At 43.7% G+C, this 14,316-nt stretch overlaps 1 protein-coding gene across 1 annotated transcript in view; it reads right to left on the reverse strand.

The window, feature by feature from the left end:
• The window catches only part of SPMIP3 (sperm microtubule inner protein 3), a gene marked incomplete at both ends in the record, with an annotated part of 32,161 nt that overhangs the window by 4,184 nt on the left and 13,661 nt on the right, over positions 1 to 14,316 (reverse strand). The window contains 1 exon segment of the mRNA XM_082856333.1: positions 10,764 to 10,936. Coding sequence (XP_082712459.1) covers positions 10,764 to 10,936 — 173 coding nt within the window.

Genomic DNA, 14,316 nt, shown 5'->3' on the forward strand with positions numbered 1-14,316 from the left:
ATTTGGGCAGCAGCCCAGGGGCGCACTGACCAGCTTGCCGGGGACCAACACGAACTTTTTGTTATGGGAGGAGATGCATTCCCAAATCAGGAGCCCCATTAGAATGATAATTCCTGGGAGGGAACAGAAGCCAGAAATCACATGATCCAATGGGTATTAGAAGGGATGAGAAAGTATATCAAAAAGCCAGTTAAGGGCTTCCCTGGTGGCGCAGTGGTTGGCAGTCTGCCTGCCAATGCAGGGGACATGGGTTCGATCCCTGGTCTGGGAAGATCCCACATGCCGTGGAGCAACTAAGCCCGTGAGCCACAACTACTGAGCCTGCGCGTCTGGAGCCTGTACTCCGCAACGGGAGAGGCTGCAACAGTGAGAGCCCACGCACCGCGATGAAGAGTGGCCCCCGCTCGCCAGAACTGGAGAAAGCCCTCGCACAGAAACGAAGACCCAACACAGCCAAAAATAAATAAATTAAAAAAAAAAAAAAGCCAGTTAACTATGAAAAGGTTAAAAGAGTGACCCAAGAAGAAAAAGAAAATCCAGCCCTCTTTCAGGGACGGCTTATGGAGGCTTTTAGAAAATTTACTAATACTGAGCTGTCCATTCCCAAGGGTCAATCCCTGCTGGGACAACATTTTATCAGCCAGTATGCTCCTGATATTAGGCGGAAACTCCAGAAGCTACAATTAGGCCCACAAACCCCTAGGCCCCAACTCCTAGAGGTGGCCTGTGGGGTACTTAATAATCGAGATCAAGCTGAGGAAGAAGAGAGAACCCAAGGTGAAAACAGGCAGGCCAGGGCTCATGCTAAACTGATAGCTGTTGCTGTCTGTCATGCCGTGTAACCTCAAGGCAACCTAAAGGGGCCAAGGAAGTTTAACCATCCATCCCGCAAGGGGGAACACTTCAAATGTAAGTCAACTGACCACTGGGCCCAGGAGTGCCAAAAAAAAAAAAGGCCCCTGGTCCATGCGCAGTCTGTAAACAAACAGGTCATTGGAAGTGAGACTTTCTCCTATCCCAAAGGCGAAGCGGGGACTCCCACTCCCAATACGGCCATGCTGGATGACTGAGGTGGCCCGGGGGTTCTGGCAGCTCCCCTTCACAAGATGTCTATCTCCTTTGAGGAGCCTTGGTGGTCCTTAACATGGCAGGTAAGAAAATCAATTTTTTAATTGACACGGGAGCCACTTACTCTGTCCTGATCTCTCACACTGGACTTCTCTCCTCTAAAAGCTGTACAGTGACTGGTGTTGACAGAAAGCCTCACACCCATTACTTTACTGGGCCTCTCCCTTGCCAATGTGAAGAGCATTTGATCTCACGCAGCTTTTCAGTTGGGCTTGAGTGTCCTACCCCACTACAGGGGAGAGACCTTCTGGCCTCCCTTGGGGCCATATTACAATTAGGAGACCCCCGGCAGCCCCTTTTCTTGGCTCTAAGACAAATCAGCTGGAAGAACAGGGGTCTAATTCCCAGCCATATTCTACACTAAACCCTGCAGTTTGGGACAAAGGAATCCCTGGGAAGGCTATAAATGCCCAACCTATAAAAATTAGCCTTAAGCCAGAAGTCGCTCATCCTAACAAGAGAAAGTACTATCACATAAAGTTGGAAGCAAAAAAGGGTTTGCGACCCTCATAAATAAATTCTTAAAACATGGCCTCTTACTGCCCTGTCAGCCTCCATGCAAAACCCCTATTCTGCCCGTTGTTAAGCCAGATGGGGAATATTGAATGGTACAAGACCTTAGAGCAGTAAATGATACAGTGGTCCCTATACATCCCCTTGTAGACAGTCCTTACAATATATAGTCCAGAAACCTGGAGATGCCAAATGGTTTACTGTGCTTGACCTCAGGGATGCCTGCTTTTGCATCCCAGTTCATCCCTCATTACAGGATCTGTTTGCCTTCAACCCTCACTTGGGCCAAATGCAACAATATACCTGGACAGTATTGCCTCAGGGGTTTTGGGACAGTCCACAATTGTTCACCCAGGCCCTAGGAAAAGAACTAAGGGAAATACACCTGAAAGAAGAGGCTATTCTACAGTATGTGGATGATATATTAATATGCAGCCACACCATGGAGGCCTCAGATCAGAATACCATAGAAGTCCTTAATTTCCTTGGGGCCTGGGGTTACAGGATATCCCAGAAAAAGGCACAGATTTCAAAACAACAACAAGTTAAATATCTGGGATATATTATAAACCCTGGAAGTAAACAGTTATCTCCAGATAGAAAACAAGCTATATTAGGCCTAAGTGCTGCAAAGACAAAAAAAAAAATCTTTGTCCTCCCTTAGGCATGGCAGGATTTTGCAGAATTTGGATCCCAGGATTTGGACTAATGGCTAAGCCTCTATATGAAGCCACTAAAGGCCCAGATACGGAACCATTACTTTGGACGGGGAAAACAAGAAAAGGCTTTTAATAATATCAAACAGGCCCTCACCAGAGATCCTGCTCTGGGTCTCCCTAATTCAAAAAAGCCATTTACCTTGTACATAGCTGGAAAGCAGGGGACAGCTCTGGGGGCTCCTTGTACAAAAACTAGGAGAAGCCCCTCAGCCTAGAGGCTATGTTTCCAAACACCTAGATTCCATCGCCCGCGGTTGGCCTGGCTGCCTCTGCGTTGTAGCTGCCACTGCTTTATTAGTGGAAGAAGCTAGCAAGCTTACCTTTGGACAGCCGCTGGAAGTCCAGACCCCTCATCAAGTACAAGGGATTCTGGAGATTAAAGGCCACCATTGGCTAACTGGAGGCCACCTTACTAAGTACCAGGCTTTACTCCTTGACTCCCCAGAGCTAACTCTCAAAAGTTGCCACACCCTCAACCCGGCTACACAGATGCCCGCAGAAAGCCCAGAACTAACACATTCCTGCCTTAAGACCCTGGACCTGGTTTATGCCTGTAGGCCTGATTTAACAATCCAGGCCATAGAAAACCCTGAGAAAGCATGATTTACTGATGGCAGTAGTTTCATTAAAGATGGAGTCAGTAGGACAGGGTATGCTATTGTGAGTGTTTATAGCGTTACAGAAGCAAAACCTTTGCCGCCTAACACCTCAGCCCAGAGGGCTGAGGTAATAGAACTAACCTGATCCTTAACCTCAGGGGAAGGAAAAATTATAAACATATATACAGACTCAGAATATGCCTTCCTTGTTTTACATGTCTAGGCAGCTATCTGGAACGAAGAGGACTTTAAATGAAAAAAACTCCCCTGTGAAATATGGAGCTGAGAGTTTACATCTCATAGAAGCGGCTCAAAACCAAAACTAGTAGCAGTCATTCACTGCCGCGGGCACCAAAAGGAAAAAATCTCAAATTACCCAAGGGAACAACAGGGCAGATTGGGAGGCATAGAAACAGCCCTGATGCCCAGAACAGAAACGGCTTTAATCCCATCCCTTACCCCTTCTAACGTTATACCTAGATACTCAACTTCTAAGGAGACCAGGGCACGAGACAAAGGGAGAACTAAGAGAACAGATGGCTGGTGGCACATACATGAAAAACTGCTCATATCCCTTTTGAGCAGCGGAAAATTATTAAAGGACTACATGATTCTCTCCATCTGGGGAGGGATCTAGAGTCCCTGCCCAAGGTGGTACTTGACAACTGATTGGCCCTCGATCATCTACTGGCAGAACAAAGAGGGGTATATGCAATTGCCAATACTTCTTGTTTTGCACATATGTCAACACCTCTTCCCAGGTAGAAACCAACATTGAGAAAATTCGACAAGCCACCTGGGTTCAGCAGACAATGAATCACCAATTCTTGCTATTCAATATGGGCGGGGAAATTGAAAACTTGTTCTCTAGTTTGTTCTCTTGGATTCCACAAGGTATAAAAAACTTTCTGGCAGGAGGTTTTCATTTTCTCATAACCCTTTTCTTTTCAGTCATACTGACTTATGCTATATTTTATCTACTACTCGGTTGTCTTCCCTGCTGTTGTAAACCTGTGACTAAGAATTTTTGGTTCAAGAAGGAGAGCTGGGACCAACAGGTCCAGAACTTCCATTCTAAAAATAGAACAACATGTTAAACTTTAACCCTGAGGTTAACAAAGTATACGCCCAAACAGAATGGCTTCTTGGCAGGGATGACATAGCCTCCCCTGTGTGGTCAACAGTTAAGGAAACCCTCCCAAAGTTAATCTGGTTCCTTTCCTTTCTAAACCCTTTAATGGTTATTGTTGTTCTCCTCCTTTTTAGCCCTGGTTTGTTTAACCTTTTGGTTAAATTTGTGTCTTCTAGGCTCCAACAGTTTGAAGTAAGTCTCATGATGGCTCAAGGAATTCAAACCATTCCAGCAGAGAGTGGCCCAGGTCCTTACAGGTCCTTGGGACAGTCAGTGAGGGACTCATACACCTCTAGGGTAGGCTAGGGTCTGCGGCCCCTGTCCAGCAGGAAGAAATTTCAGAAGAGAACTTCGGCCCCTTACCCCTTAAGAATAAAGGTGTAGGGCTTCCCTGGTGGCGCAGTCGTTAAGAATCCGCCTGCCAATGCAGGGGACATGGGTTTGAGCCCTGGTCAGGGAAGATCCCACATGCCGCGGAGCAACTAAGCCCGTGAGCCACAACTACTGAGCCTGCGTTCTAGAGCCCATGAGCCACGACTACTGAACCTCCCGCCTAGAGCCTGTGTTCCGCAACAAGAGAGTCCACCGCAATAAGAAGCCCGCCCACTGCCGTGAAGAGTAGCCCCTGCTCACTGCAGCTAGAGAAAGCCCGCACCCAGTGACGAAGACCCAGTGCAGCCAAAACTAAAATAAATAAATTGATTTAAAAAAAAAAAGAATAAGCGTGTAGAGTCTCTCAGGGGGAAGTGAGACAAGCTGGAACCTGGCACCCTTTGCTGCAGTGCTTGCACCTGGACGAACTTATCCCCAAGCAACAAAATACAAAGGGACTATAAGGGACTAAAAATGACTGCGTGCAGGCACAGTTGGGGCAAATTATGGACAACAAGATACAAAGAGACCAAAAAAAATCCAACTGCCACTTCTGAAGAGCTGAGAGCAAAAGCAGGGTATTGGACATGCCCCCTGCACACACCACCACCAAAGGGGTGGGAAAAACACCTAAGCCATACCTGCAGCCCCCCTGGACACACCCCTACCCTCACCCCATATAAGGAACTAGCTCGCGCACCCCGTTGGGGAACCAGCAAGGGAATGTGTTACTTGTTTTTGGTCCCTCCTGTGACCAGTGGGCACAGGAGCCCCAATAAAGCCTTGCCTGAATTTCTGGTCTGGCCTCTAGTCAATTTCTACTGATTGGGGAAGGCCAAGAACCCTGGTCGGTATCACTGCCTCCCATCATCAGTTGCCTATAGCACTGGTTCCTAACTTGGCTGCACAATGGAATTATCTGGAAGTTTTATAAATTATTGATGCCTGGGACCTTCTCCCTCCCACCAGGAGATTCTGACTTAATTGGTATTGGGTATATCCTGGGCATCTGGAGTTTTAGAAGTGATGTAGCTGAGGTTAAAAACTGTCAGCCTAACCCCTGCAATTGCCTCCTGACCCTTTATATTCAGTCTTTGCCCTACTCTACTCCCCATCCCGCCCCCTTTTTCTTCCTCACAGTTGGAGTCATCTTTTCAAAATGCAATTTTAATCATGTCACCTCCACCCTCTTTAAAACTTTTCAAACGTTTCCCATTAATCTCAGGCTAGAAGCCCCAAACCTGAAAATGGCCTGTAAAGCCCTCCTTGTTCTGACCTTGCCATCTCCTTAGCCATATCCTTCTTGACTTCTGGCCTCCAAAAAACTCTTTTTTTTTTTTTTGGTACGTGGGCCTCTCACTGCTGTGGCCTCTCCCGTTGCGGAGCACAGGCTCCGGACGCGCAGGCGCAGCAGCCATGGCTCACAGGCCTAGCCGCCCTGCGGCATGTGGGATCTTCCCGGACCGGGGCACGAACCCATGTCCCCTGCATCAGCAGGCGGACTCTCAACCACTGCGCCACCAGGGAAGCCCCCACACTCATTTTTTTTTTTTTTTTAGTTCTTCAAACATGTCATGCTCTTACCACAGTGCCTTTGCATATGCTGCACTCTCTGTGAAGCTCTTCCCCTGTTCCTTGCCTAGTTAACTTTTAGCTCATCTTTCAGCTCTCAACTTATCATTTCTCTGACCTGTTATATGGTCCTATAGCACCACATAAATTCTGCTTCATAGGATTTATGACAGGTGAAATTTTATGCTTATTTCTATGCTGGTTCCCCACCGAAGCTCCTTGAATGTAGAAACTTTGTATCTATTTCTGCTTCACATGGTGTTGATGAAACCTTGCACACTGATTGGCATATAGTTAGGCTCTCAAATTAGTTACTGAAGGAATATGTATGAATGAATGAAAATGTGCTTGACATCAAATCTATCAGTGAGTTCAATTGATGTAAGCTCCAAAATATCTCTGGAACCCATTTGTCCCTTTTTGTCTTTGCTGCTGGTCTGAACCGCCATCACCTCTGGTCTCAACTACTAAACAGTTTCCTCACTGGTCTGCAAACCCTCCCTCTTGTTCCTCTCCAAACAGTGTCTTAATGGCAGGCAGACTGATCTTTTTAAAATACAGATGGTATGCCACTCCTCTGTTCAAAATTATTCCAAGTCTTTCCATTGTTCTTGGAATAGAATCCAAACATCTTACCACTCTCACCCTCACTGACTACCCACCAAACTACACTGGCCTCCTTTCTGTTCCTCAAACATGCCAAGCCCTTTCCAGCTTTCTGGCTTCAGCACTTACTGTTTCTTTTTCCTGAAATGCTCTTTACATGATTTTTTCTTATTTTGCAGGACTCAGCGAAAACTGCATAGGGGTTTTCCCTGACTGCACTATTAAAAGTAACATCCCCTGGCTACACTCATCACTCTGTTTACTTCCCTTACAGCACTACTACAATCTAAAATTGAAAAAAAAAAAAAAAGAAGTACTCCGTTATGCTCCATATTCCCCACCAGAATGTCAGCTCCATGAAAGCAGATGTCTTGTCTATCCCGGTCACTGTATCCCCAGCAGACAGCACAGTGTCTAGTTTGTACTGGGTGCTCAATCAATGACTGAATCATCTTATGATTGCCAGCTTCCAAGATGGACCCCAGTGATTCTCACCCCCTGGTATCCGTGCCTTGGGTCCTTTCCTCCCACACTGCTTCAGGGCTGAGTGTTGTGTGACTTTTGAACCTAAGACTTTTGAACCTAAGCCATAAAAGGCATTGCAGTTCCCAACTTTATCTCGGATTACTCATTCTAGGGGAAGCTAACTGCCATGCCATCAGGACGCTCAGCCTGGAAAGGCCCACCTGGAAAAACATTGAGGCCTCAGTCCCCAACCAGCCTGGGACAACCCTGTGAGTAGTCATACCTGACAACCATGTGAGTGAGTCACCTTGAGGGTGGGTGCTGTAGCCCCAGCTGAGCCTTCAGAGGATGAAGCGCTCACTGACACTGACTGTTACCTTGAGAAAGACTCTAAGCCAGAACTGCCCACCCGAGCAGTTCTCAAATCCTAACCCACCAAAACCATGAGAGATAAAAAGCATCATCACTGATGTTTTAAGTCACTAAGTTTTGGAATGATTTGTTTCTGCACAATAGATAACTAACATACACACAATCAATGAGTCAATGAATGGAGCAATGAATATTTCAACATAAATCTTCTCTTGAATTAGTCAGGCTTCAAACCTCACTAAATAGGGCACTAGCCAATTCTGTCTTCTCGTGCTGCCTAGTCTACACTTTCCAGCACCATATTTTCAATTGTATACAGATCCCAACTTGACACTTCTTCTGCCTAAAACCATTATTTCTATCAGAGGCACCAACAATCTTGCAGTAGAAGTGGGAGGCTGTGCAATTAGCTTTAATTTCTCTCCTGTGAATTCTCTACCAGTACTGTCGTTTTTCTCTCTCCTGATGCTTTACCATATGAGTTTTCTTCCCATTTCCCATGAAACTTCCTCAGTTCACTTTAAGAGCAAGGTCTGGGAGTGTGACATCTCCAGACATGACCTAGACTGATGACTTACCAGTCGCTTGCTTGAGTAGGTCTCTAAGTCTCTAAGCCTCCATTTCCTCTTCTGCTAAATGAGGTTAATAACAATACCTACTTCATGGGGGCAATACAACTCACTGCAACCCTGAGTGTGACACATGTATGAGTAAATCACTTAGCACAGTTTTGGGCACATGACAGATATTTTCAATTCTAGCAAGTATCCTAAAACGTAGACTTGAGTCTCTATTTTACAGACACAAAAAGGTTCAGAAAAGTCAAGTGTCTTGCCCAACAGCACGCAGCTAGAATCTGCCAGGCCTGTAGCCCTCCAAGGTCTGGATTCTGTTCACTGCCTCTCACTACTCCATCCCGCGGTTCTGCCATGGCCTCCCAGGTGCTCTTCTCACCTGCCAGTTGTGACTTCTCCCACCCATGCTAAGCAGCCTGACAGACTAACATCCTCTGAAGCTGACTGGGTTTCTCCCTGGACTCTGATCCTACAACGGCTCTGATTGTCCAAATTCAACCTTCCAGACTCCTGCAGCTCCTCTGACTGTCCACATTTTCCTTCCCACTTCCTAGTTCTGCCTTGCCCAGTCAGCCAGGTCCTCATAGCTGGATTCCCCGCTGCTCTCCCAGACCTCACACACCTCCCAAACTTCTTCTCACCCGCTGCCTCTGGTGTGTCGCCCCGTTTCTTCTTTCCCATGCACATCTCATCTGTCAAGACCGAGCTTAGTCCCCACTAGTGCATGCTGCTTTCCTGGCTCTTCTAGGCCCCAGTGACCTCATCTTTGAACTCCTGCTGCTCTACTTGGTACTTAATCACTCTCTGATAGGTTGACTGTTGCCACATCTTCCAATTAGCTTGTGAGCTCCCTGATGCTGAGCTCATAGTCTGGACTTTGACCTCCTCCCATGGCACCTAGCCCAGGTATTTGCTTTGCTAGACGTTAACTTTGTTCTATAGGTTTGGAAAGAATTAGGAATTGTCTTCTAAAATAAGCAAGGGAGAAACCTTTTGTGTCTGCCTGACAAGACTTCCACATAGCAGAGGAATTGTAAAGAAGTGTTTACTATCACTTTGGAAACTAGAGGCCACCTAGAGTCCCTCATACAAAGGAAAACAGATTTCACACTCAGTCTCAAGAAACTGCTTCGGCTGTTCTACAGGGACAGGAGTCCCACTAACACTTCCGGACCACCCCTTCTTTCCAAGCTCTCCTCAGCCCCGGCAGTGCCCCCCACCCCACGGCTGGCTCCCTTTAACATGACCTTCCTACAAGAGGGAGGGGATATGGGGATATATGTATACGTATAGCTGATTCACTTTGTTATACAGCAGAAACTAACAACATTATAAAGCAGTTATACTCCAATAAAGATGTGACAAAAAACCAACAACATAACCCTCCTAAGGTCCCCTGCCTGTGGGACCCTAACTCCTACCACCCTCCTCCAAATGACTTAATCTCAGCTCTCACCCTCCTCCCCATTCCCTCAGCTCACTCTCTTCTCAGGTTCCAACCTTCTCTCACCCCACCCCCAGAAGCCAGGTTTGCCCTTATCCCACACTCCTCCAGTCAATCTCTGGCCCCAATCCCAGCTTCATTCATTACCACCCCTATGCCTGGCTCAACTCCCCAAGACCTGCCTGGTCCTGCTGGGTTCCCACTCTTTCTGATTGCTGTCATTTGCTGTTCCCTCAGGACCTGAGTCCCAGCCCTGCTCTGGCATCCCATCCAGGCTGCAGCTCTTTCCTCAGGAGAGACAAGAAGGAGGGCAGATTCTTCCCATTCCTCCCCACCATCCTTCTACTAGTTTTCTTATTTTTAATTTTAAGATAAAAAGTGGCTCGCTTTAAAGAAAACTGTTGAATAAATAGTAGTACAAGTGATTCTCAGCTGTGACAGAGGCAATATAGCTTAAAGGTCCAGCACAGAGCTTGGCCTGGGGATGAATTCTGCTTCTCCTAGGTACTGTGATTTGGGGCTAGTTAATTAACTGTCTCTGCAACTTGGTCACTGTTTACAGTGACCAAGAAATAATAGCATTTATCTCAGAGAGCTGTTAGAAGAACAAAATATGTGCCTGCCACACTGTCAGAGCCTCAGAAATATTGGGGTTTACTCATTTAGAAAGTCTGTCAACAAAGGAATCCATTCCGTGACTAAAATCCAAAGTGTCAGTGACTACAGAAATACAGGTAATGTTTCAGGTCATGTCCATGTGTACCCCCCAGGGTCATATCTGTGGGGGGCCTCAGCCCCTCAGTACTCTCACACAGGCTGCAGCATGGAGAAATACTACATAAGGAATTTAGAATTTTTGAAACACACCTCCAGTTATCAAATAATTGTCAGAAATCCATTTAAAATAGAAGAATGAGGGGGAAAAATTCCTCTAACAATATGTTTAGGCACAATAACAAATTTGTCAAGTGATAAAGTGCTCTGAGGAGTGGTCAGACTCAAGTTTGCTTCCTACCAAGGACATTTATGAATTTTCAGTCTTAAAGTCTCCTGTACAAGGAGCTAGGGGAGGAGGAAAGGAGGAAGCGGTCTGGGGGCAGCTCTCTAAATCCTTCTTCCTGCATCCAGACACACACGCATCCCCCTCCCCCACAACGTGACTGGTCCCAGACATACTCCCTGAGACGGCAAGCCCATGGGAGATGCTCATCTGTGGCCCAGGCAAGGTTTTGCTCTCAGAGAGTAAGAACACTTGATCTGACTTACCCATCTTGTAAAATGGCAAAGAATAGTCTCTTTGGTACGTAGTTTCTTTATACCATGGCTCGGCAGGCTTTGAATGTCTTCGAAAACAAATGTATTGAATGAGAGTTTGTTGGTCTAATTGAGGCTGATACTGACTTTTTCTCTTAGGTGGAATTTCCAAGTCTATGAGAGGTCTAAATGAAAATAAAAACAGCTTGCTGAATACCCATCCAGTAGAAGAAAAGCATTCCACTTTCTCATCAGCTGAAATCCATTCCCTAAAAGTGGCCAGGAGGCTACAAAGATAGTATTGGCAAGACTCCATAACTCCAAGGCTAGCCCTAGCAAAATTATCGGTAGATGGTTCAAGGATTCCAGACCCCTGTTCTTCCCTTTAATATCCCTCCTCCTTCCCAATCACAGGTCACAGAAGGTGACCTGCATCAAAACTTCCTCTGGATCTGCCTACGCATGGCTACTTCCCATACTCCAGATCTTCCCAATGCCCTTTTGCAATGTAACTTTTCTATAGATATTTGGTTCCCTCAAGGAACTAATGCTTTCTTTTGTCCAGACTAACCATTATGGTGCATATTGGTGTTTGATGAACCTGAAATTGGTTACAACCTTCTTGTACCCTCCACTCAGATGAGCACCCTATGAAGGTAAAGGTAAAGAAGAATCAAAATGTAGTGGTGGAATATCTTCACATACTTGTGGGAGTATACATTCACTTTGCAACTTGTTTGAGAAGACTTTGGTGATATGTATTAAACCTTTAAACTGTGTATATATTTTGTCCTAGAAACCCAGAATTTAGGAATATCAACAAAGACTTAGCTCTAAGAATTCTTGTCAAAGTATTTTTATGATAATAAAAGGAGTGGAAACAACTTTCATGCGGAAAAAGATAGGGAATTATTTAGACAATGATACAGAGATATACAGAAATACCATGCCACCATTAAAGTGATGCTGTAGAATTATAATATTTGAAATGGAAAAAAAGTCCACAATATATTATATTTAAAGAAAGATTTCAACTGAATTGTACACTTTAAATGGATGAATTGTATGGTATGAATTATCTCAATAAAGCTGTTATACAAAAAATGGTTTCAATCAACAAAATATTAGCAAACAGAATTCAACAAGACATTAAAAGGCTCATACAACATGATCAAGTGGGGTTTATTCCAGGGATACAAGGATGATTCAACATCCACAAATCAATCAATGTGATACACCACATTAACAGAATAAAAGAGAAAATTCATGTTATCATTTTGACAGATACACAAGAAGCATTTGACAAAATTCAGCATCCATTTATGATTAAAACTTTCAACAAACTGGGTATAGAGGGAACATACTCCAACATAATAAAGGCCATATATGACAAGCCCACAGCGCACATCATACTCAATGATGACATGCTTTTCCTCTAAGATCAGGAACCAGACAAGGATGTCCACTGTCTCCACTTTTATTCAACATAGTATTGAAAGTCCTATCCAGAGTAATTAGGCAAGAAAAAGAAATAAAACGTATCCAAATAGGAAAGGAAGAAATAAAACTGCATTTATTTGCAGATCACATGATCTTATATATAAAAAGCCCTAAAAATGTTATCAAATAGCTGTTAGAACTAATAAATAAATTCAGTAAATTTGCAGGATACAAAATTAATATAAAAATATCTATTGTGTTTCTTCTATACACTAAAAATGAATTATCTGGCAGAGAAATTAAGAAAACAATCCCATTTTCAATTTCATCAAAACAACAAAGTACTCAGAAATAATTTAACCAAGGAGGTGAAAGACCTGTGTACTGTAGATATAAGACACTGATGAAAGAAATGGAAGAAAACACAAATAAATGGAAAGATATTCCATGCTCATACATTGGAAGTATTAATATTGTAAAAATTTCCACACTATCAAAGCAATCTACAGATTCAATGCAATGCCTATCAAAATTCCAATGGCATGTTTTCATAGAAATCAAACAAACAATTCTAAAATTTATATGGAATCACCAAAGACCCCAGATAGCCAAAGCAGTCCTGAGGAAGAAGAACAAGGCTGGAGATATCACATTTCCTGATTTTAAACTGTATTACGAAGCTATAATAATCAAAAATAGTATAGTATTGGCATATAAATGGACACATAGATTAATGGAACAGAATAGTGAGCCCATAAATAAACCAAAGCATATACAGTCAATTAATTTATGACAAATGAGCCAAAGTATACAATGGGAAAAGAATAGTCTCTTCAGTAAAGTGTGCTGGGAAAATTGGACAGCCACATTCAACAGAATGAAACCAGATCCCTATCTTATACCATTCACAAAATGAGTTAAAGATTTTAATGTAAGACCTGAAATCATAAAACTCTTAGAAGAAAACACAGGGAGTAAGATTTTGACATCAGCGTTGGCAATGATTTTTTGGATTTGACACCAAAAACAGGCAACAAAAACAAAAATAAATAAACATCAAACTAAAAAGCTTCTGCATAGCAAAGGAAACCATCAACAAAATGAAACAGCAACCTACAGAATGGGAAAAAATAATTATCAACCATATATCTGATAAGGAGTTAATATCCAAAATATGTAAAGAATTCATACCACTCAATAACAACAACAACAAAAAAACCCCAAAAGGAATATAAAACAAACCAGAAAACCTATTCAATTAAAAAATTGGCAGAGGGACTGAATAGACTTTTTTTTTCCACAAAAGACTTGTAGATGGCCAACAGGTACATGAAAATGTGCTCAGTATCACTACTCATTAGAAAAATGCAAATCAAAACCACAGTGAGATATCACCTCACACCTGTCAGAGTGGCTATCATCAGAAAGACTACAAATAGGGTTTCCCTGGTGGCGCAGTAGTTGAGGGTCCGCCTGCCAATGCAGGGGACACAGGTTCATGCCCCAGTCCGGGAAGATCCCACATGCCGCGGAGCAGCTGGGCCCGTGAGCCATGGCCACTGAGCCTGCGCGTCCGGAGCCTGTGCTCCACAATGGGAGAGGCCACAACAGTGAGAGGCCCACGTACCGCACAAAAAAAAAAAAAAAAAAGACTACAAATAGCAAGTGTTAGCAAGGATGTGGAGAAAAAGAAATCCTCATGCACTGTTGGTGGGAATGTAAATTGGTTATAGGCACTATGGAAAACAGTATGGAAATTCCTCAAAAAACTAAAAATAGAACCACCATATGATCCAGCAATTCCACTTCTGGGTATTTATCCAAAGGAAACAAAATCACTATCTCAGAAAGATATCTGCACTCCCATGTTCATTGCAGCATTATTTACAATGACCAACACATTGAAACAACCTAAGTGTCCATTGACAAATGAATAGATAAAACTATGTGGACTATATATGATATATTAATATAATTATTAATTATAATTAATCAATATTAAATCTAATAATTATATTAATTAAATATAAGAGTATTCATTGTGTGTGTATATATATATATGTATATACCATGAAATACTATTCAGCCTAAAAAAGAAGAAAAGCCTGGAGAGACCTTCAAGATG

The sequence above is a fragment of the Leucopleurus acutus genome, assembly GCF_964270905.1.
Source record: "Leucopleurus acutus genome assembly, chromosome: 2".
NCBI lineage: Eukaryota > Metazoa > Chordata > Mammalia > Artiodactyla > Delphinidae > Leucopleurus > Leucopleurus acutus.